Source organism: Crinia signifera, chromosome 1 (genome assembly GCF_055691185.1).
Source record: "Crinia signifera chromosome 1, ASM5569118v1, whole genome shotgun sequence".
In the NCBI taxonomy this organism is placed as follows: domain Eukaryota; kingdom Metazoa; phylum Chordata; class Amphibia; order Anura; family Myobatrachidae; genus Crinia; species Crinia signifera.
In genome coordinates, this window is record NC_139217.1 from 141176558 (window position 1) to 141198309 (window position 21752).

Sequence of the window (21752 nt, forward strand, 5' to 3'; positions counted from 1 at the left end):
CATGGCCACATTGCAAAACTAATGCAAAGCATCCTGGGATGTATAGTTCACTAACATCTGGAGGGCCGGTGTTGCCCAGCCCTGAGCTAATCCTTTCTTCGCCCCCTGGGGAATCACGAATAATGCTTCTGACTTCCTGAACCCAGCCGTTCTGTGCAGATATATCTTGATAGCCCTCAAGACATCTAACGTATGTAATCTTTCCTCTTTTTTTGTCAGAGGATTTTGGAAAAAACAAGGCAAAATAATCTCTTGACTCAAATTAAATGAGGAAACCACCTTGGGTAGGAAGGATGGTCTGGTCCTCAGTACCACCCGATCCGGAAAAATTTTCAAATACTGTTCTTTGATACACAGTGCATGAATTTCCCCCACTCTCTTTGCTGACGTTATCGCTACTAAAAATAAAATTTTCCACGTCAGGAATTTCAAATTAGCTCTGTCCAATGGCTTAAACGGAGCCTCCATAAGTCCATTTAGAACTAAATTAAGATCCCACTGGGGGACTATTGACCTAACTCTAGGCCGAATCTTCTTAATAGCTTGACAAAATCTTCTTATCAAACTATGCTCTGCCAGTTTCTTGTCCAGTAGCACACTCAACGCAGAGATCTGAACCTTGAGTGTAGCAACCGAAAGCCCTTTATTAAGACCATCACAGAGAAACTGTAAAACTTGGGGTATACTTGCTTTAGGGAAATCGAATTTGCCTTCCGACCAGCTCGCGAATACTCGCCATACTCTGTAGTAAACGTCTGATGATACCTTCTTCCTTGCTTGGAGAAGTACCTCGATTACTTCTGGCGATAAATTTTTGCTTCTCAACTGTTGCCTCTCAATTTCCAGGCCGCTAAATTCAATTTGTGAGGCTCTTGACAATTGACTGGGCCCTGCCTGAGCAAATCCTGTGTCACCGGAAGGAATACTGGATCTGCAATCGCCATGCTTTCCAACATGGGGAACCAAGCCCTCCTCGGCCAGTAGGGTAACACGGCTATGACTTGGACCCCCTCCGTTCTGATCTTCCACAATGTCCTGTGAATGAGAGAAATTGGAGGAAAAACGTACCCCAGGTGAAATTCCCATCTCTGAGACAGGGCGTCCACTCCACTTGACTCCCAAGTCGGGTACCGAGAGTAAAATTGTGGAAGCTTCTTGTTGACTGCTGAAGCCATGAGATCCACCTCTGGCTGGCCAAACTGCTCCACTATCTTTTGGAAAACTGACTCCTTCAGTTCCCACTCGCCTGGGACTATACTTGTGCGGCTTAGATAATCCGCAAGCTGATTGCTTTCCCCTGATACATGCAACGCTGACACTGACTGCAGATTTTCCTCGGCCCAACACATGATGCTTTGCACTTCTCCCAACAGCACATGACTCTGTGTACCTCCTTGTCTGTTGACGTAAGAGACGGTTGTAGCGTTGTCCGAGAAAATACGCAGGTGTGCACCCTTGACATCTTCGTTGAAGAACCTCATTGCCTTCCATACGGCTCTTAATTCTTTGTGATTGGAGGAAAACTCTGATTCGCGGGGAGACCACAGACCTTGACATGTTTTGCCCAGACCGTGAGCACCCCAACCCACGGCACTGGCATCTGTGGTAATCACCTTGTATTGGGGACTTGCTAGTGAAGACTTCCTTGGCTTTAGTTGATTGGCTTCCCACCATACCAGAGAATTTTTTACTGAATCTGAAATCCTTATTCTTCTTTCCAGAGGTACTTGCCTTCTTGTATAATCTAGAAGGAACCACTGCAGAGGCCTCATCCTCCATCTCGCCCATGGGACTATGTCCACCGTAGAGGCCATCATACCCAAAAGGCTAATTGCTGACCTTAGCGGTATGCGATCTTCTTTGTATATCATAGAAGTCAATTGTTGGATTTTCTCGCACCTCTTTTCGGAAAGAGACATCTGAAACCGAACGGTGTCTACTAGTACTCCTAAAAACTGAAGATTTTGCGTTGGTTTTAAACAGCTTTTCTGCCAGTTTACTAGCCACCCGTGTTCTTGAAGAAACTGAATGGTGTAATCTCTTGCTGCCATCACTTCTTCCTCTGATTGTGCCACAATCAAAAGATCGTCGAGATATGCCCATATCATGATCTTCTTTTTTCTCAGCTCTTCTATCAATACCACCAACACCTTGGTAAAGACTCGAGGTGATGAGGTGAGGCCGAAGGGCAGACAAGTGAATAGGTAATGATCGTGACCGACGCAGAACCTTAGATATTTTCTGTCGTCTGGGAAAATGGGAATATGGAAATAGGCGTCTCTTAAGTCGATGGAGACCATATAGTCGTTCTTTCTTATACCCATCAGAATAGACCTTGTGGTCTCCATATGAAATTTTCTCTTTTTTATGCGCAAATTTAACCTTCTTAAATCTAATATAGTTCTGTAACCTCCAGAACTTTTGCTGACAATGAACAGACGGGAATAAAAACCGGACCCTTTCTCTCCGTCTGGGACTCTCACCACTGCTCCCGAGGTGATGAGCCCTTTTAAACTTAAAGTTAGAGCTTCCCTTTCTAACTTGGAAACTGGGAGCTCTGAAACACAAAACTTTGCTACTCTTGGTTTTGACATGAATTCTAGATGATAGCCAGTCTCGACCACCTCCAGAACCCATCTGTCTCGAACGGTCTGTTCCCAGATGTGAGCAAACACCAATAGCCTTCCTGCTACCGGGACTTGCTCCACCACGGGACCACCGTCACTGTTTCTGCACGGCTCCAGAATTTTCACCTTTTTTCTTAATGTATTGGCGAAAAAAGGCCCTGGATGTCCCTTGAGTGTATCTGTCTCGGACCGACCTACCCGGTCTGTATGACCTGGCTTGTCTATAGGCTTGTCTTGTAGAAAATGAGGAAAACCGCCCTCTTCTGTCTTGTGGTAATCTTACCGATTTACCGCCTGACATCCTTTGAATCATCTGATCCAAGCGACTGCCGAAAAGAAAGGCACCTTCATAAGGCAACGTCGCCAGTTTGTTTTTTGAATGGGAATCTGCCGCCCATGATTTAAGCCATAAGGCCCTACGAGCCACAACCCCTGAGGATAGAGATTTTGCCGCAAAATCTAAACTATCTAAAGAGGCTTCACACATATAGTCCACCGCAAGCTGTATTTGGGTTAGACTCTTGCTGATTTGATCACGGGAGACTTTTTCTTGTAGATCTTCTTGTAAGGCCGAACACCAGATCCTGAGTGCCCGGGAAAGTGAGGCCATGGCTACTCCCGACTTCGGCGAGACTGAGGAGGAAATATGCAATCTCTTCAATGCACTTTCCATCCTTTTATCCATCGCGTCCTTAAGTGATGCCCCATCCTCAAGCGGAATAGTAGTACGAGTAGTCACTTCCGACACAGCCGCATCAACTTTAGGAATGTTACACCATTTAATAAATTCTTCGTCTTCAATAGGAAACATTTTCTGTATTCTCTTTATTGAGCCTACTCTTTTATCCACACTAAGCCATTCCTTAGTTAGAATGTCTTTCACAACTTTATGCACCGGGAAAGACCTTCCCTTTTTTGATCTGTCTTCAAATAAAGCATCGAATTCAGACTTCACGGGTTGCTTATAATTGAGCGTTCTATAAAGGTTCTTCAGAACTGTCTCCACTAACTCTACGTTAAACAGGCGTTCATCCTCCAGCACTTCGCCTGACTCTGCTGACGATCCGCCAGACATATCCTTATCCATATAATCATGCACAGACTCATCATCATCTTTATCAAGACTAGTCTGTGACCTGGATCTCTTATTCCCAGTATATTCATCTTTAGAAACAAAATTCTTTTTCATCCAATCTCTCATTTCTGATAACTGTGCTGATATATTCATTCCAACATCCTTCTTTGTTAAACAGTCTAAACAAAGTACTGTCTCTCCAACAAAGGTTCTATCACAGCCTGGACAGACTTTAGTATTCTTAGTTTTAGCCACTTTTTTCTTGGGCACTGGAGGCACACTATAAAGAAAAAGAAAGTATACTAACTATCTGACTAGCAAAATAATATAACTGTCCTAAAAAAAAAGGACTTACCTGGGCAGCGGTGTAACCGTTTTTGGAGAGGCACCCTCCATGTTCAACTTCCCCTGCAAGCCTGACAGGTAAGCAACCCAGCGCCTGTAACACCGACCAGGCGCTTTAAATGGCTGCTGCACGAGCAGTCACGGCGTCTCCTCCCCCCTGCCGGAAGTCCTACAGACAGGCGCGTACTTCCGGCTATTTGGAACGCACGCGACCGTGACCCGCACGCCGCGTGCATCCGCCGGAAGTGACGCCAGCGTACTCGCCGCGAGCAGAGCACCGGAGCTGCCGGGGAGCACGTTTGTCAGAATGGCGCCGAGGACCACAGGTAACAAACATCTAGTCCACAGCACTACTCACCTAGCCGAGACGCCATAGGGAGGGGGGGGGGAAGAATCGCCGTAAGGCTGAAAACCAGCCGCAGGCTCCAAAGTCCTTGCCACCGGCCCTGGACACATAGGCTTAAGGCACCGCCAGCCTGACCACCCAGGCCCCCCGGCAGCATAACCAGCCTACCGGGCATATATTTGAAAAATAAAGAAATAAAACTAACTAACTACCTGTCACAGACAGAAGGAGACAGGAAAAAGACTATGGTTAACAGGGAGGTGCCAGGTTATATAGAGAAGGAAGAGGAGGGGCTGGATCCTGGGGAAAAAACTACCTGTCTAATTGGAGAGGAGAGAGGGATGAACCCAATGTAATGGCTGCCATGAAGTATGAAGGAGAAATAATGTTGAATGAAGCAAAAATTTAGCAGTACAGGAATAATTTCTTGAATTACCACTACTGGGGCAAATGTACTAAAATGGGAGTTATATTTCACATGGGATGTTGCTATGGGCAACCAATTAGATACAATCTATTATCTTCTAGAAAGTATCTAATTGGTTTCCATAGCAACATCCCATGCGAAATAGATCTCCCATCTTAGTAAATTTCCCCCTACTAAAGAGCCTTTCCCTAATACATTATATTATCTTTACTATTTCTAACATATAGTTGGCATAAAATTGGACAGGTGCGAGTAAACAGCATATACCTCACTGTATAAGTCTCATTTCTATCAATGCCTTGATCAGTGATTTTTTTCAATTATGATTATTATTTGGGAGTAAAATAAAGCAACATAATCTAACAGTGTACCTGAATAATTACCAATGAAAGAAAAAAACAAAGTATTGACGTAACTGCAGACAATCAGATCATAGGGGTGATAATGAAGCAGTTACCTTCCATGGGATTCCTGCGACTTTGCTCTTGGTGGATAATCGACTTGTATTAGGCCGTCCTCGGCGACAGAAGACGGACTGTCTTTCTCACCTGCCAGCAGGGGGAGCGCAGCACTGCAACTGCTGTTCTCCTCAGAAGATGAGGAACTGTGAGAACGTAGTGGAACTTGAAGACTCAGGTGCTGTGCTTTTCTTTCAATTTCTATCACTACAGATCTAGAGTCCCATTCTTTTCTTCTAGTGACATTTGCCTTAACTGAACAACAGATTATCTTATTAACATGTCCGTTGGGAAGATTCAGGTTTTTAAAAAAAAAAGAAAAGGTAAAACTAAAATGAATGAAACATAGCAGTGCTGCCATGAAAACAGGGAACTACTATTTCTTTATAAAACTCAGGGATTGATTTTAAAAAAGGTACACGTCTGACCATCATGTTAGCTGACAAATTTATTTTACTCCTATAAATAATGGACCCATTTAAGAAGAGGCAGAAAGGCAAACGCTGTGAAGAGGTTTAATACTGTAATTGACCGAGGGATGTGTTGGAAAACAAATATTGAATATTAAACTGCATTTAAACAGATAAAACCAGAAAAATAAAATGAAAGTATAATAAGGTGGTTTCTGCTGTATACAGTATAAAAGCTATTTAATATTACCTTCTACTGCTTTTGGTGTCTCTTTAGTTATAATCCACTCAGTAGGTTGCAATAAAGATTGGCCATAGAACATATCAGACTCTACACTGGTATTGGAAAATGCTGAGCTGCTAGATGGGGTCAGCTCCTCCAGCCGGAAAAAGTCAAGTCCTGTGGCAGTGCCACCAAAGAATCTGCAGCCTCCCAGGCAGCCACACTTATTCCTGCTTCTTCGGTTTTTAGGAGTGTCATCAGGCCACAGGAACCACAATCTATCATACACACAAATGTATTTGTTAGTGAAAAATTACAATCCAATATATCACGGTCCATTTGATGCTTACCCTCAGAGAAGAAAGTTTGGTAGTTTCCTAGCAGATTTCTATCGTGGTGGTCGTGTCGGAATAAAATCGTGTCGGTCGCGTCGGGTGCAAACCAAAACGCACACGACGCGACCGACGCGATGTACCCGATTTCTCCATAGGCTTCAATGTTAAAATAATTTAACATTGAAGCCTATGGAGAAATCGGGTACATCGTGTCCATAGGCTTCAATGTTAAATTTTTTTTAACATTGAAACTGAGTCCATTTAACATAGTAAAAAATGGTAAAAGGGACAATATGGGCCATTTCTCATTGGGTATGGCCCCGTCATGCGTGTAAAAAATAATGGCCCCCCATTGTGGCCGCCACCCCCACGATTGACGCGAACCCGCGAGGGGCGGCGGTGCGCGTCCTCCGACCTTTTCATTCCCCCACTATCCACGTCGGCGTGGAATTGAGAATAGATTAGTGTGGCGAGCGCAGCTGATACCTTCACAGATCCCTGCGTCCCCTCGCGGGCTTCACAGGTATCAGCGTGCGCTCGCCACGCTTTGGGCTCGGTGGCTCGCTGCGCTCGCCACACTACTCTATTCTCAACTCCACGCCGACGTGGATAGTAGGGTAATGAAAAGGTCGGAGGACGCGTACCGCTGCGCTCGCCACGCTTCGGGTTTGCATTAATCGTGGGGGTGGCGGCCACAATGGGGGGCCATTATTTTTTACACACATGACGGGGCCATAGCCAATGAGAAATGGCCCTTATTCGGCCTTTTCCCATTTTTTACTATGTTAAATGGACTCAGTTTCAATGCTAAAATAATTTAACATTGAAGCCTATGGACAAATCGGGTCCATCGCATAGGCTTCAATGTTAAATATTTTAACATTGAAGCCTATGGGGAAATCGTGGGCATCGCGTCGCGTCGCATAAAGTTAAGGCACACGATGCCCGCGATTGTGGCCGTGATAAGAAACAAGTACCGAAAGTTCATTTTTATATGGATTCAAAAATTCATTAGCTGCTTATACAATATGCCAGGGATCCCTGGCAGCCCTGGTTTCATTGGCTCAATGTGAGACAGTCAGTAGGACAACACCAAAGGGTTGACAAGCAGGAGGATGACAGACAAAAATGTCAACATGCACTAGGTCAGCAGTGGCAAAAGGTCAACATGAGTATTTAAAATTGTTATGTCAATGTCAACACCTGAGCTTGTGGACCCCCAATTAGTGTGGCTTGCTTCAGTCACCATGCATCAATGCCAGGGGCCAAGTTGCACCCAGCACACTTCACCATTGCTTATCAAAGTCCATGTGGATGGTAAATAATATAATATATGTCCAACATTTTTTTTTTAAATTTAAAAATTCAACTCAAATGTGGTGACCAGTTGCTTGTGTTGACCTATTGATTGTTTACCTAGACATGGTCTGTGATGAGAGCCATCTAGATATCCGTTCCTTCATGACCAACACACATCAGGAATAATACATAAAAACACAATGTATTGGTTTGTGGTGGACTGATAATTGTGAATCAATAACAATAAACTCTACAATTCAAAAGTAAAATTAAGGTTATTAGCATAAGTTTTGAGTTAAAAAAAAAAATGGGCCAGTCCTAACACAGATCATCTGTGCCCATTTTTTTTTTTTTTGAGAATATGGGCCAACTGTAAGTGACCGAAAATAGTATTTAATTTTTTTTTTTTTGTATAAAACTTTTATTGAAGACTGCATTCCAAGTAAACAGTTACATTTTTTATGCGGTACAATAAAGTATATAAATGAAAAGTAACAAGCAGTAATAACACTGATTAGTGAATACATCGAGAAATATGCTGGTTGTACTTTCCAACTTTGGATATGTAATTACAGTATCACATTGAAATAAAGTACATTGTGTATTACAAAATAAAAATGCTTAGTATGTTTATTTTTGATAAATCATTTAACTAAATAGAGTTGGGTGCCCGGAGCCTATGGGCCAAACTCAAGCCTAGGAGTTGAAGACAATAGGGGGGTTACCCAACAGCCACCTTGTTTCATACCATTCAGTGTTTTTGATCGTGGCTTCAATCCTTTTTTGATATTTTAGAGGAAGGGTGGACAAACTTTCCCATGTCTCAAAAAATATGGAGGTGCGTTTTTCCCTATCGAACGTTGTTTCAAACTAATCCATTTGAAAAATATGATGAAGTTTGGTTTTGAAAAGCGTTAAAGATAAGGTTAGGGGAGAGATTCAGCCATGCAAAATAGTTTTAAATGCAGCCACATAAATCCCAAGAAATATCTTTCTACAACCCCTCGCCACTCTTTGAGAGAGTCAGGGATAATCCCAAATGCCACCCATTCTGCATTAAATGGTATATAGTTAATAGTTAACTAAGTGTTCTAGAACATAATTACAAACTTGTAGCCAAAAACGTCATGTGGAACGTCATGTTCCACAATGAGGACAGGTGCCAGGAAATGGAATTCCGGCTATATGTTGGCAATGGGGCGAGTAGTAAGCTCTAGGTTGTAGTTTAAAAAATAAGTCCTGATATTGCGCAGCATGCAACAGTCGACAAGACCTCACCAAATATTTTATTAATAATTCACAGGATAAATCAAGGAAATCCTGTAGCAATAGAATTTTATTTGATAGCAAGGCAGGGTGATCTTCAACCATGGGATGTTCAACAATGCCTTCAGGGGAGAGAACACTCCAGACTGCCAAACCAGACTGGGCTTCAAAAGAGGCAAGTACATGAAAAAGTTAAAAACAAGCAAATGTGTAGACAGAGGACCAGGTAGTTTCACAATAGACCTGTTTAGCTAATACATTGTGTTCCCCAGAAGGTCACCACAACTAAACTGAAATATGTCGACAAGAACAAGTAGAACATTTTGTCCAAGAAAATATGCAGAGCTTAGATTAAGTCTAGCAGACCCATATCATCATATTGGTCTTGGGAAGTTGTCAAAGAAATGAAAACTAGAATAACTATTTCCTGGTTTAAGTGGAGAGCTGAAACAACTTTCAGCCAAAATGTAGGAAACATTCAGAGAGAATGAGAGAGAAATGCTGTATCGTCATGGAAAAATGAGAAAAGGCAGCTTGCAATATGAAGCACCCAACTTGGAAACACACTGAGCTGAGCAAATAGCCATAAGAAACACCAATTTTCAAGTAACAAACTGAAGATTTGCTAAATCTAAACGCTCCGAAGGAGTCTAAAAGCTTTGAACCTTTGGAAGAAGAGCCAAATGCTTCTGGAAAAAAACGGATAGAATTGAAATCTGTACTGTCAAGTGATCAAAGTTTTAAACCAGTCTACAAAAAAGTGAGAACGCCGAACCTTTGCGGAATTAACCCTTTTCTGTTGACATCATAAGATGTAGAATTTCTATACTCCCTCTTCTGTTGTAATTGTGTGATGGACAGTATAGTTCAAACTACCAAGAAAACCTCAGTCTCAAAAGCCAAGCTATAATGGCCAACCAAGGAAGGTCCTCGTTAGACACGTACTTTGATGTAGCAGGTCTGGACAAAGTTTTGGACACCTGTTGATCCTAGATGCGCTTCAATCTTGATGCAAGGCAATCTTGGGGACAGTGGAAATCAATAGGCTAGTTAAAAATCCAACAGAGCAGTCATGGAATATACTGCAAAAAGCCAGTGGGTTTCTGGATCACGCACAAAACTGTGGGAAACCGAAGTTGTGACAAAAGGCCATGAGATCCAAATGCCTTAAGCCCCACTTCCAAACTGTTGGAAAACCTCTGGATAGATGGACAACTGCTGTAGAGCAGAATGAGAAACTGGAGTAGAATGCTGAGTATCCTATCCAATTTAGGAGAATTTCTCACTGGAATTCCAGAGAGAGTGGAAACCAGCATACAATGTCCTCAAAAGGTGGAGACCAGTGTGCCCAACAATTTCATGCACAACAAGATCAACGGACAAGGAACTGACTGTACAGTCATGATCAAGTTCTGCAGGGTCAGGTGTCGAAGAACATCTCCACAAACTGAAGGTGCAGACAAGGTATTAGGTGAAAACCTGAAATTCAGACTCCAGACATGATTCTGAAGAAATCAAATTTTGTTAAGTTGAATTTCTGAGCAGATTGTTTAAATAAGGTATGATTGGGATACCTTCTTTGTCCAGCAAGATCGCCATCACTGACAATCTTGGTACAAACAAGTTGAGCGTGGCTATACAGAATGGTAGGCCCTGGAATTAATAATGATCGGATATTATTGCAAAAAGGGGAAGAGTATTATAACCTTGCCAAAATTATTAACCCAACACTAGGGGCCAGATTCTCTAAACTTAAAAAGTGATAAAATGGAGGGTGATAAACAGCCAGCCAATCAGCTCCTACCTGCCATGCCACAGAGTGTGTTTGAAAAATGTCAGACAGGAGCTCATTGGCTGGCTGTTCATCACTCTCAATTTATCACTTTTGAAGCTTAGAGAATCTGGCCCTGGGTGTTAAATCTGCAAAGAATCAATATTGGCCAGATTATGTATACCAGACACAGGGGGAACAAATCCCCAGATGCAAGAAACAAACACACAGGTCACTCGCGGGAGATTGAGGGAAATGCAGGAGGGCTGCCCCCCTTTTGGGAAGGCCGGGAGGGGACCCGATTTTCTGGACCCTCCAGGCCATTCCGGGAGGGTAGGCAACCCTGTCTATTATGCAGTAAACATTTCTTTACTACAGCTGCAGTCATGAGTAGGGAAGTTCAGCAAATACAAACTGTGCCCCCACTCTACTATACTCCCTATGTTAGGGTAAAGCACTTTGTATGCCCAGTTTGTGTCTAGCACACTTCTATAAAGAGAATTGCCCTTGGCAAGCTGAAAACCGCTCCCTGCAGCCACTGCGCTTACTATGTAAATACACCTATTTCTAAACAAAGCTGAAAAACACAGTATTACAAGAAAAATACATAAAGTAATCAGAAGAAGGGCTGCAAAAGATTTGCATTATGGGGTTGCAAAGGGTAGAAGCCAGAGTATTAAGGTTACAGTAGTTTAAGCACAAAACTTCAGCACAAAATGCAATTACACAGTCCAGTGTCCCCAACTTCGCTGCACAAATAACATAAAATGTGCAGGCCTAAAGCAATTGCCACTTACCTTTTAGTCCTATTGTCATGAGTTTCTAAAAAATGCCTTTGCACCTCATGTTTGGACGAATGATCAGCAGCTAGTGCTACATCTGCTGTGATTAGTCCTAACATCAAAGAGCCTGTTTCCAGCCAGTAGGCTCTGCGCAATACTGCAGGCTGGAGTCCCGATCTGCTACTGTCCAACTGCTCAATGTACTGTCTCAGCTGCACATCCTGAATAGCTGCACTTATGCCTTCACCTACAGCTTGATTATGGAGATTGCAATTTGCAAGTCGAATAGCACCCATCTGAAAAAAGATCGCAGAGAAATAAAATGGGGAAATAATATACTACCTAAAAAGGCACACCGGAAATGCATTGCCAAATATATAAAATTAAGAGCTCAAAAGAAATCCAGTTGGTTTATTTATTTTTTTATTACTAAAGCCTCCTTAAAGCGGATGCTAATCACCAATCCTATTTAATACTCTATCAGTGACCTACTGTACTGCACATTCCAAATACATCACTAGAGAACCAGTGTACAGTCTCAAATGATGGCTTCTCACAACTGTACAGCTGCAGTTCCACAATATACAGAGATTTAGTTCCTACCCTAAAACTATGAAACCTTTTACGCACTCCGTATCCATACTAAATCAATAAGAATAAGAATTATGGTCTTTATACAATGTAACCTGTAACAATTTTTCTGCCCACAGCCGGTAAAACTTTAGGACATATTTACGTACAAACTTGTTCATAAGAATTTGTAATGGCTTTTGCAATCAAATGATTTAAATATGTTTATAAATACGTACTTTAATGTTTGTAGCACAGCCATGTTCCACAAAGTAAATATCTGCCCCATCAACTGAAAGACGAGTCATTCGATATTTCAGATCATCGGCTGGTAGACACGGCCCTGGGTAACAGCTCAGCTTTGTGGACAAAACCAAGAAGCAATGTTAAATATAGGAGATATATGACTAAACCATTACGCACCACATATCTTGTTTATAATATGGCAGGTATTTCACTTGGACCTTAAGTTGTTAATGTCCCTTCCTAACTCTTATGTCAGCAAAAGAATCCCCATTTTTGTTAACATTTAAAAAAATTTACAGACAAAGGGCAGTATTCAATGAGAAAAATTCGCTGTGATTTCTGGAGAGTTTGTGCTTTTCACGCGGTGGAGAGAGGTTTTTTTCTCCAAAGGCGAGCCACCCTATTCAATGTGAAATATTCTCCGTCTTTCTAAGTGATTCTCGCCGTCTCTCTCCGTGTAGAAATTCTCCATCTTTTGATGGAGAGCAGGAATGTGAACTTTTAAACTAAAAGGGTGTTTTTTTTAATTTTGGTGTCAAAAAATCAGGTTTTTTTTTCTGTGAAGGGCCATGTTATTTTTATTCATGTGCCTATAGCACATGAATATATATTTAATTTTAAAAAAAATATTTTTTTACATTTTTTTTTTTACACAGTGCAGCCAGCAGGGGGCCGGAGCGCTCGAGCCGCTCATTAGATATTCATATATTCACTGCACCCGATGCACGTTCGGGTACAGTGAATACTGGGTCCCCCGCTGGCTATAGGGGGGGCAGCCTGTGCTGCCTGGGTCCAGGGGAGCCCTGCTCCCCTCCCCATATCCCCTGCAGCAGCCAAGAGAGACTTTAATCTCTCTTGGCTGCTACGTCCCCCGGCTCCCTGACAGCTCCCTGCCGCGGACGCTCGTCCGCTGCAGGGGTTAAGACTCGCCGCGAGTGGCGGCGAGTCTTTAACACGTTGAATAGGGGGAGCAGGAGGCTCCGGAACACGGAGAGTGCATGGCGAGAGAAAAAATCTCTCACCATGCACGGAGAAAATTTCACATTGAATACTGCCCAAAGTACCCAGATCTTGGGTAACATTTAACCTAAAACCATCAGCAAGTGAAAAGATCATTATATAGTGGAGTGGTTATTAGCAGCAATACATATATGGATGAAATCAATATGAATGAAGTTTTTCAACATCAAAACTTCTTTTGTTTTGTTCAGAGGTCTGAGTTACACTTTTTGACCAAGTGAACATAAAATGTGTGTCCTTATAGGGATCAATAAAGTCTAGAGCTGATTATTATTCATTTCGATTTATCTCCCTAAATCATAGATTAAGGAAGAACAGAGGGAAAGAGAACATACTGTATGCTTCTGCCAACAAGCCCTAAGGAATTTGTCTTTGTGGCCTTAATCAAATTTATGGATTGACAGCCATCACCACCTGCTGTGCTTCTTTGCTTATATTTTAACAGATATGTCTTCTTAATCCATACCCAAAACATAGCAAGTAAAATAAGAAAAAGAAAACTATCATATCATATTTTTCAACCACACCAGTTCATTAAAGGACATTAAAAAAGCCCTAGAAATTATAAAGCATACCAACCTTAGCATTACAGAACCGCCGATCAATACCGTGCTGGCAGATCACCACAGATTTCGGCCTCTCCATCTGGAACTCATTACACATGACATGGTACACAAAGGTCTGCCCCCAGTCCAGCAGGCATGCCAGCTGCAAAGACAATAGGTTACTAATATAGTAAGGACTACATAAACATAATCAGTAATGACAATACTACAAAACCCAAGAACATACTGGCACAGCTTGCCAATTACAAGGACATTTATTGTTGCGGTTATTTAATCTACTCCTTCTGTTAGAACACATTGTTATACATTCTAACTCAGCCCACGTTAACAGCTCACATCATTTGTTAACATCAGGTACACTGGATGTAGCTAGGCTACAAATATATCCCTGATTCTTAATAGTCCTCCGTTTTATATTTCCTTTGTATCAACATTAGTTGGACCACCCAATGCAAAACTTGCAATTAATAAGATAAGGTGGGTTACTTTTCCCCATCCCATATACTCCTAAATCTATTTTCATTTTCTTTCAGTCAATTTGAGGAAAAAGTGCACAGCTGTGATATTTCTGCAGCACCATTTAATTAGCTGGCTCTGTCTGCTTATACGATATTCAATATTCCATCAGCAAGGCTGGAATCTTTATAAAGCAGAACGGGGCATGTGAAGCTATTACTTGATTGAACCTAAACATGTTCTTTTCCTTTGGCAGAATGCTTTTTTATTGCACAATTTCATTTAGACCCATTAAAATGCACTATGCAAACAAACTAGAAGGAAATAATAATTAAACCTTAAGTCCATTTGTATTGCAAACAAAAGGCTATCGCTCCAGAACAGATTATTCATAGGTTCAAGCAGGCAGACTATTTCATATTTATATTTCGGTCTTTACGATTAGAAATGTTTTCCCCCCAAATAAGCATGACAGAAACGGCTTTCCCCTTGGAAAGCATCACAATGATTACAGACAAATTCTGCTGAAAAAGCACTGAACCAATATTGAGTACTCCATTCTGTACATAATATACAAATATAAGGATAGCTCGAACCTTTTCATGAGAGGTTTGCTATTACAGACTAATTGCTCTTTAATTTAAGATGCGGACATGTGCTACATCAGTGAAAAAATAAATCTGAACAAGACAGTTACAGATAATAAGTGTACTTACTTGCGGTGCAGTGACCATCGCAGTAAGAGAACAAGCCTGCACATCAATCAGCCACGCATACTCCAGTGTATCAGTACCTAAAGGTAGGCCTTCTGCAGAGAACATTGCATGTGCGCGGAGCTGTAATCCAGAGAGGCTGATGTGCCCTTCTCGGAGCATCCCATCTACTGACGGCCTCTGCAGGGAACATAAAGACTATTTAACAACACAAGATGTGACATAATGGTCTATTTATTAAGCATTGGAGAGCAACAAAGTGGACAGAGGTATAGTACAAGCCAATCAGCTCCTAACTGCCATGTTAAAGGCTGTGTTTTTAAAATGACACACAGGAGCTGGTTGTCTGGTACCTTATCTCTGTCCAGGTCTTAATACATAGACTGTTATGGTATCTTAGGGAGGGTGAACCACTGGTATAGCTTGTGCTTAACATGTGATATCTATTGTCAACAGAAACAAATATGTAGAAAAGTTTTTCCTTCTGTGGGACTCCTACATACCCACCCTACCGCCTAATACAAGAAAAATGATACATGCAAGTTTAAAATCGACCACATGGTACCTCACTAGGATGGCTGCCCAAGACCCCCCTGTCCCTCTTGATTGATACTTGACTACGGCATATAACAGATAGATGGCCAAATCTGTTTATATAAAAGTTATGACGGTTGGATTTATGACACCAGACTCTTGTACATTGTTCAAAAATGTATTATATATCAAATACTGTACAATGTTTATTGTATAATACCTCTTTTATGTATACAATGTCTCAATAAAAAGTTTATAAAAAAAAAAAAAAACATGTGATATCTAGTGTAGAAGGAGGCAGACCACATTTCAGGTTTACATTTTTGAGGGACAGTGTAGTACTGGGAAGACTTTGATGCACTTGGCCTGCAATATGTATAAGCATATTTTAGGCCCTCTTCCCTCCTGTTAAAGCCCTCTTCTCTTCACATTTCACTCACAGCTTTCCTATACGCAAACACTCAGTGACCATCTTCGTCTGCATACTCATCTCCATCATTGGCCTCAAGCCTCTTATAGTATGTTGATTGAGTCCTCACTATTTATATTTAATCTGTAATGTGTATTGAACTGTGGCGCTCTTTATTTGTACTCTATTTTTGTTATTTATGTACGGCACTGCGAAACACTTGTGGTGCCTTATAAATGAAATAATAATAATAATAAGCAACATTTCCTAATTTTTCATAGAATTCCATTTGCAGTGTACTAGTCGTTTGCACAGTTTAATTTTTTTTTTATATTGTGGTCACATCCTCCTGACACAGAGTGTTGTGCATTAAAGCTATGTGCATGAGTGCATCTGTGTGTGATAATTACAGTACATTTTGGCCCAAGATCAGTTAATCCATCACATTTAAGACCAATCAGTGTGAATAATCTATTATCATTATTAAGTAGAATGGACATATGATGACAGCACAGCTTCTAACTTGGAGCTGCAACGGAAACATCAATTAATCTGAAATACCGATACTCTTAGTACAAAAGAATTCCATAAGCTATATGTGTCACACAACACAAAGAACTGATTAAAGGCAAGAAAACTATACACCTGAAGCATCACTAAATGTAACATCAATCAGAGTGGGAATTTCAACAAAACTAATGTAAACATAATACATCAGTAAGTCAATAGTAATTTAAAACCTACAATTATTTAGAAAATGTCCCACATAGTATAAGCAAAAATAGGGTTCATCCTTTTCTTTGAGTCCACAGAAGGCATTACAGTGGATATAGGCTGGCTGGAGGTATGCACCAAAAAAGTACATTTTAAATTCCCATACATAAGGCCTTAGTCTTACAGTCCCCTATACCCCACCCCCAACCCCGCTAGTTTTAGTAAAAGGCCCAAGGCAGGAGCGAAGGAAGGAAGGAAGGAAGGAAGGAAGGAAGGAAGGAAGGAAGGAAGGAAGGAAGGAAGGAAGGAAGGAAGGAAGGAAGAACGAACTCATCATTCAGGAAACTCCAGGAACACCGGGAGAGAAAATGACCACACACCACTATCATGGAAAAATATTCCCGCAAGACCGGTGCGCATCAGGGTGGGCATCTTGTGCCCCCTTTGGACTCACAGAAAAGCAATTAAAATGAAGACCATAAATCCTGTTTTCTTTTTCATCCACTAGGGGGCAGAGGAGGTTTTACAGTCTGCCATAGAAGCATAAACAACCTGAGCAGAATGAGCCATAACTCCTGCAGGGGTAGGAATGGTGAACTGTCAGAGCCACCTTGCCAAGGTCTGCTTAGAAGCCATCCAGCCCGTTAATAAGAATCCATCAACACAAACAGGGAATAACATCTGCAGTTATCCCTAGTCCAGTCAACATAGATGCAAGGAGCCTGCACAAGGTCCAAGGGGGCCTCCCCTTGAGGCCCATCGTGCCTAACCGTAACAATAATCTCATGGATCAGATGAAAACATGAGGCAAACTTTGATAGGAAACCCAAGCTAGTACGGAGGACTTCTCTGTCCAAATGGAACACCAGTAAGAGTGAGCACCAAGACAAGGCACTAAGATCTGAGACTCTCCAAGCAGAGGAAATGGCTATTAGAAACAGTATCCTCCACGAAAGCCAATGAAGGTCAACCAAATCCAATGGTTCAAAAGGGAGCTGCTTTGAGGGCTCAAAGTACAAGAGAGCGGTCCCAAGCAAGCCACAAAAGGAGGCTGGACATGAAAGACTCCTTGGAGAAACATCTTGAAGACCAGCAAGGCAGAAAAAGAACAGAAAGAACCTTAAGGGTGGACAATCTAAACAATTGAAGGATACCAACAACCAGGAAATGCTAGGGCTAAGGCCGCTGGATCCACACCATGATAAGTAGGTCTTCCACACTCTATGATAGATTCTGGCAGAGGAAGTCTTCCTGGCTCATGGAATAGTCCTGATGACCAGTCAAGAAAACCCCTGCATTCTCAGAATGTCTCAGAAGCCAAAGCAGGGCAACTGAGTCGTGATGCCGACAGGGACCCCAGGACAAAAAATCTGTACAGCTTGTGAGCTGCCAGAGCGCATTGATCGATAGAGTGAGGGGTTTGTGTACCACAAGCAACATGGCCAATCTGCACCCACCATGATTATTGTGCCACCTTTCCATTTGAACTTCCGAATTATCCTGAGTAGCTTGGAAAAATGAGGAAAAGGTCCCCAGGGCCGTGAGAGGTAACACCAGGAATGCATTGGGTATGGAGTTTGAGAGACGTATCTTGGCAGTTCTCAATTGTGACAAGATGCCATGAGGTCTATGTCCAGAAGACCTCACCGTGTGACCAGCATGTGATGACTGAGAGTCTACTTCCCAATTGTCATTCCACTCAGTGAAAAATCCTGTTGATCACCTGCATTTCACCCAGACTGCATGTTCCCCCCCCCCCCCCCTGGCAGTTGATGTAAGCAACCACCGCCATGTTATCGGACTGTAGCAGTAACTGAACAGTGGGGAAAAAATTAGACTCCACTATCCTACTGGTCAGAGAGAGACTATGGCACAGAATACCCTTCTGAGGCAGGAGTAGAGCTTTCACGCAAGGCGTGAGGGTGCATGGGACACCCGTTCAATTCCAGGAGCTGCTGCACAGAAACAGAGAACTGCTACAAGCTATGAACAGATTGTGCAAGGGAGTGCATCCATGGCGGTTCTACCATAAGCCGGGCCTGCAGCCCCTATAGTAGTGCTAGGGGATACCATCACCGGAGGGGTAGATGGTGGGGCAGCAGAGCGATCAACAAATTGCTCCATTACCTGCGTCAATGTGGCCAACCAGGCCAGCTCTGGTGGGGGTACTGCAGTATTAGGGGACTCTAGTGGAGGAGCGGAGACGCAAACTTTGCAGAGGTGGCATCCACCAGATCCTGTGAAGAGAGAAAATTGAGACATACCCGACAAGTGTGAGGCTCAGGAGCAGGCGCCTTCTTCCCCTTGGATTATATGTCGTCTCTGGCACAGTACTATATCCAAACATGCATAGAATACAGAATTTGTGATAAATGAGGTGTAAGGGAACAGTAGGAGTCCCACACTACAGACAGACATCACTGACCCGCTCCTCAGTGCTGACGTCTGAGGCCCCAAGTGTCAGAGCGGTCATGCAGGACACTATGTATCCATTACACTGCTGCTCATACTGTAGTTGCAAAACAAAATCAAAATCGGGGCTGAAAAGCAGCCCCCCTTTAAAAAAAGATGCCTGCTCCTACTGAGACACCAAAAGAAATCTGACGGGGCTGGGAGTGGAGTATATGGGACAGGAGACTAGGCCTTGAAGGAATTCAAAATTAACCTTTTGGTGCTTGCCTCTTCATCTAGCCTATACCCACTGTAATGCCTCCTGTGCACCCAAGTGGACACAAAATTAATTATATTATTGTTTCCTCTGATATAGTGGCATACTACATTGTATGAAAGTTCTGTTAATTGTGTTATTATCACACTTGTGATGAATACAGGGTGTTCTGCAGCATTTGCAGTAAGTTTTGTAAATGTTTTGCTTAAAACACTCTATATTTCATTATCAAGCTTATTTCTATTACCACTTTTATACAGGGACGTGCAGTCAGGGGAGGCAGGTGAGGCAGTGCCTCCCCTGTCATTAATGATTAATATAATAAAATAATACAAAAAATAAGTATATGCTTTGTATTATTATTATAATAATCATTTTTACTCCATTTTTCTTTATTTTTATTAGTTTAGGAGGCACCAAGTGCGGTGCCTCCCGCTGTCTGTAGTATAGTATTAGAGACAGGGAGAGGGCAGTGGGAGGGGCTGAGCACCCGGCTGCAAAAGCCCATTAAAAAAAGGTGCATATACGGCACCTATAGCGGTGCCTCAGTGAAAAGGATGTGCTTTCTGCCTACATGAAAGCACGCCCCTGTCACTGCGGCAGATGTGATTGGGGACAGTGGCACCTCCTCAGTGACAGGGGCGTGCTTTCATACAGGCAGAAAGCACGTCCCTCACTATCGCCGAGGCTCTTCTATAGGTGCCGCTTGTAACGATAAAGGGTGCAGGGGGTGCACTTGCTATTGGTCCAGGCCACCCTGTCATTTGGGGGGGGGGGGGGGGGGGCGTGGGCACAGCAAGGATCCCCCTGCACCAAGCGGAGCCCTGCCATAGCAGAGGCAGGGCACTGCCCTGTCTGTCTGCGGCTGCTGCTCCCTCCCATCCCCGTCTCCCCGCCGGCGGGGTCGGCAGCATCAGCGCACGGCAGCAACTTACACATCCCCGGCGCTGGCTGCTCAGTTAGCCGCTCCTCCCGCCTGCAATAAAGAAACAGGAGTGCACAGCAGCCCTACCAAAGCACCAGGATCGGTAAGTGCGCCGGGAGGTGGTGTCGGGGAGGGGTACTGTCAGCCTGACTGACAGTACCCCTCCCTGTCAGTCCGGCATGGGCACACTGTAATTCGGGTCCCTCAGGATGCTGGGCAGTGGGGACGCTCTGGGGACCATCTCACATGTACACGGTGCTGGTGGTGCAGCAGGGTCATTTTGCGGTCCATTCGGTGTCCATACGGCGTCGGGGCAGTCCCTGCAGCTGATGGGAACTAATAGAACTAATATGCGCATATCTAATGAGTACCGTGCATATCAATGAGCCGCTAATTACATATGCGCATATGTAATTAGCGGCTAATTGATATGCACGGCGCTCAGTAGACATGCGCATAGTGGGAACTATTAGTTCCCATCAGCTGCAGGGACTGCCCCAACGCCTTATGGACCCCGAATGGACCGCGAAATGACCCTGCTGCACCACCAGCACCCACAGCACCGTGTACATGTGGGATGGTCCCCGGAGCGTCCCCACTGCCCAGCATCCTGAGGGACCCCAAGTACTGTGCCCATGCCGGACCAGATGCCTCCCCAGAAGAGCGTGAACCCCGCTGCCCGGATCCCCCACGCAGGTAAGTATCAGGGGAGGGTGGGCACAGGGGAGGGGGGGTATATTACTGGTTAATTACCGTTTTGTAGCTTTCACAAGGGGTTCAGTGTGAAAGGTACAAAACCGGTAATTAACCAGTAATATACCGTTTACTACATGCAGTGGGAAAGGGGTTAAACCTGCTTTGACCCGTTTAAAGAACAGTTTGAAAAAACGGGTCAAAGCAGGTTTGGCAGTGGGAAAGCAGCATAACAGACGTGTGATTTTGTGTACAGTGACAGAGGTTTGTGTAAAGTGATAGAGGTGTGTGTATGTGTAAAGTGATAGGTGTGCCTGTATCTGTGTGTTTCTGTAAAATAAGTGTGCTTTTATTGAAAGTTTCTAACTAAATTAAAGTATATGGGCCAAATGTACTAGCTGGAGTTCAGTGGCTGTTTGAGATGCCGGCTGAACTCAGAGGTTGTTTTAAAGAGGCAGACATTTACAAGGAAAAACCATGATTGCCTTTTAAAAAAAAACCTCAGACTTCAGCCGGCATCCCACACAGCCCACACAGCCACTGAACTCTGGCTAGTACATTTGGCCACAAGTGTTCTTTTAAGGAAAAGAGGTATGTGGGTAGACAAATGGGCAGACCCTGTGGTGCCTTGGTGGAGTGAGCAACGGCGGGGTCTGTGGCAAGCACTGCGTCTGGGTTGCTTCTGCGCTGTCAAGCAGGAGCTGCTCTGCCGGTCTCTGCAGACAGGCAGCTCCTGCACCTGCCTGTCAGCGCAGAAGCAACCCGGACCCAACGCTCCCCACAGACCCCGTTGTCGCTCGCTCCACCAAGCCAGTGCCTCACCAACCACTAACCTCACCGCACGTCACTGCTTTTATACCAGCCCTGCAGACCT

The 21752-nt window shown here is 43.4% G+C and overlaps 1 protein-coding gene across 17 annotated transcripts in view; it reads right to left on the minus strand.

The window, feature by feature from the left end:
* The window catches only part of BLTP1 (bridge-like lipid transfer protein family member 1), a 250134-nt gene that overhangs the window by 142943 nt on the left and 85439 nt on the right, over positions 1–21752 (minus strand). For all 17 annotated transcript variants that reach the window (XM_083174415.1, XM_083174421.1, XM_083174431.1 and 14 more), the window contains exons 22-27: positions 14939–15115; positions 13780–13908; positions 12174–12293; positions 11380–11660; positions 5939–6189; positions 5278–5533 (exon numbers count right to left, since the gene is read on the minus strand). In XM_083174415.1, the coding sequence (XP_083030541.1) occupies positions 5278–5533; positions 5939–6189; positions 11380–11660; positions 12174–12293; positions 13780–13908; positions 14939–15115 (1214 nt within the window). The remainder of the gene's footprint in view (positions 1–5277; positions 5534–5938; positions 6190–11379; positions 11661–12173; positions 12294–13779; positions 13909–14938; positions 15116–21752) is intronic.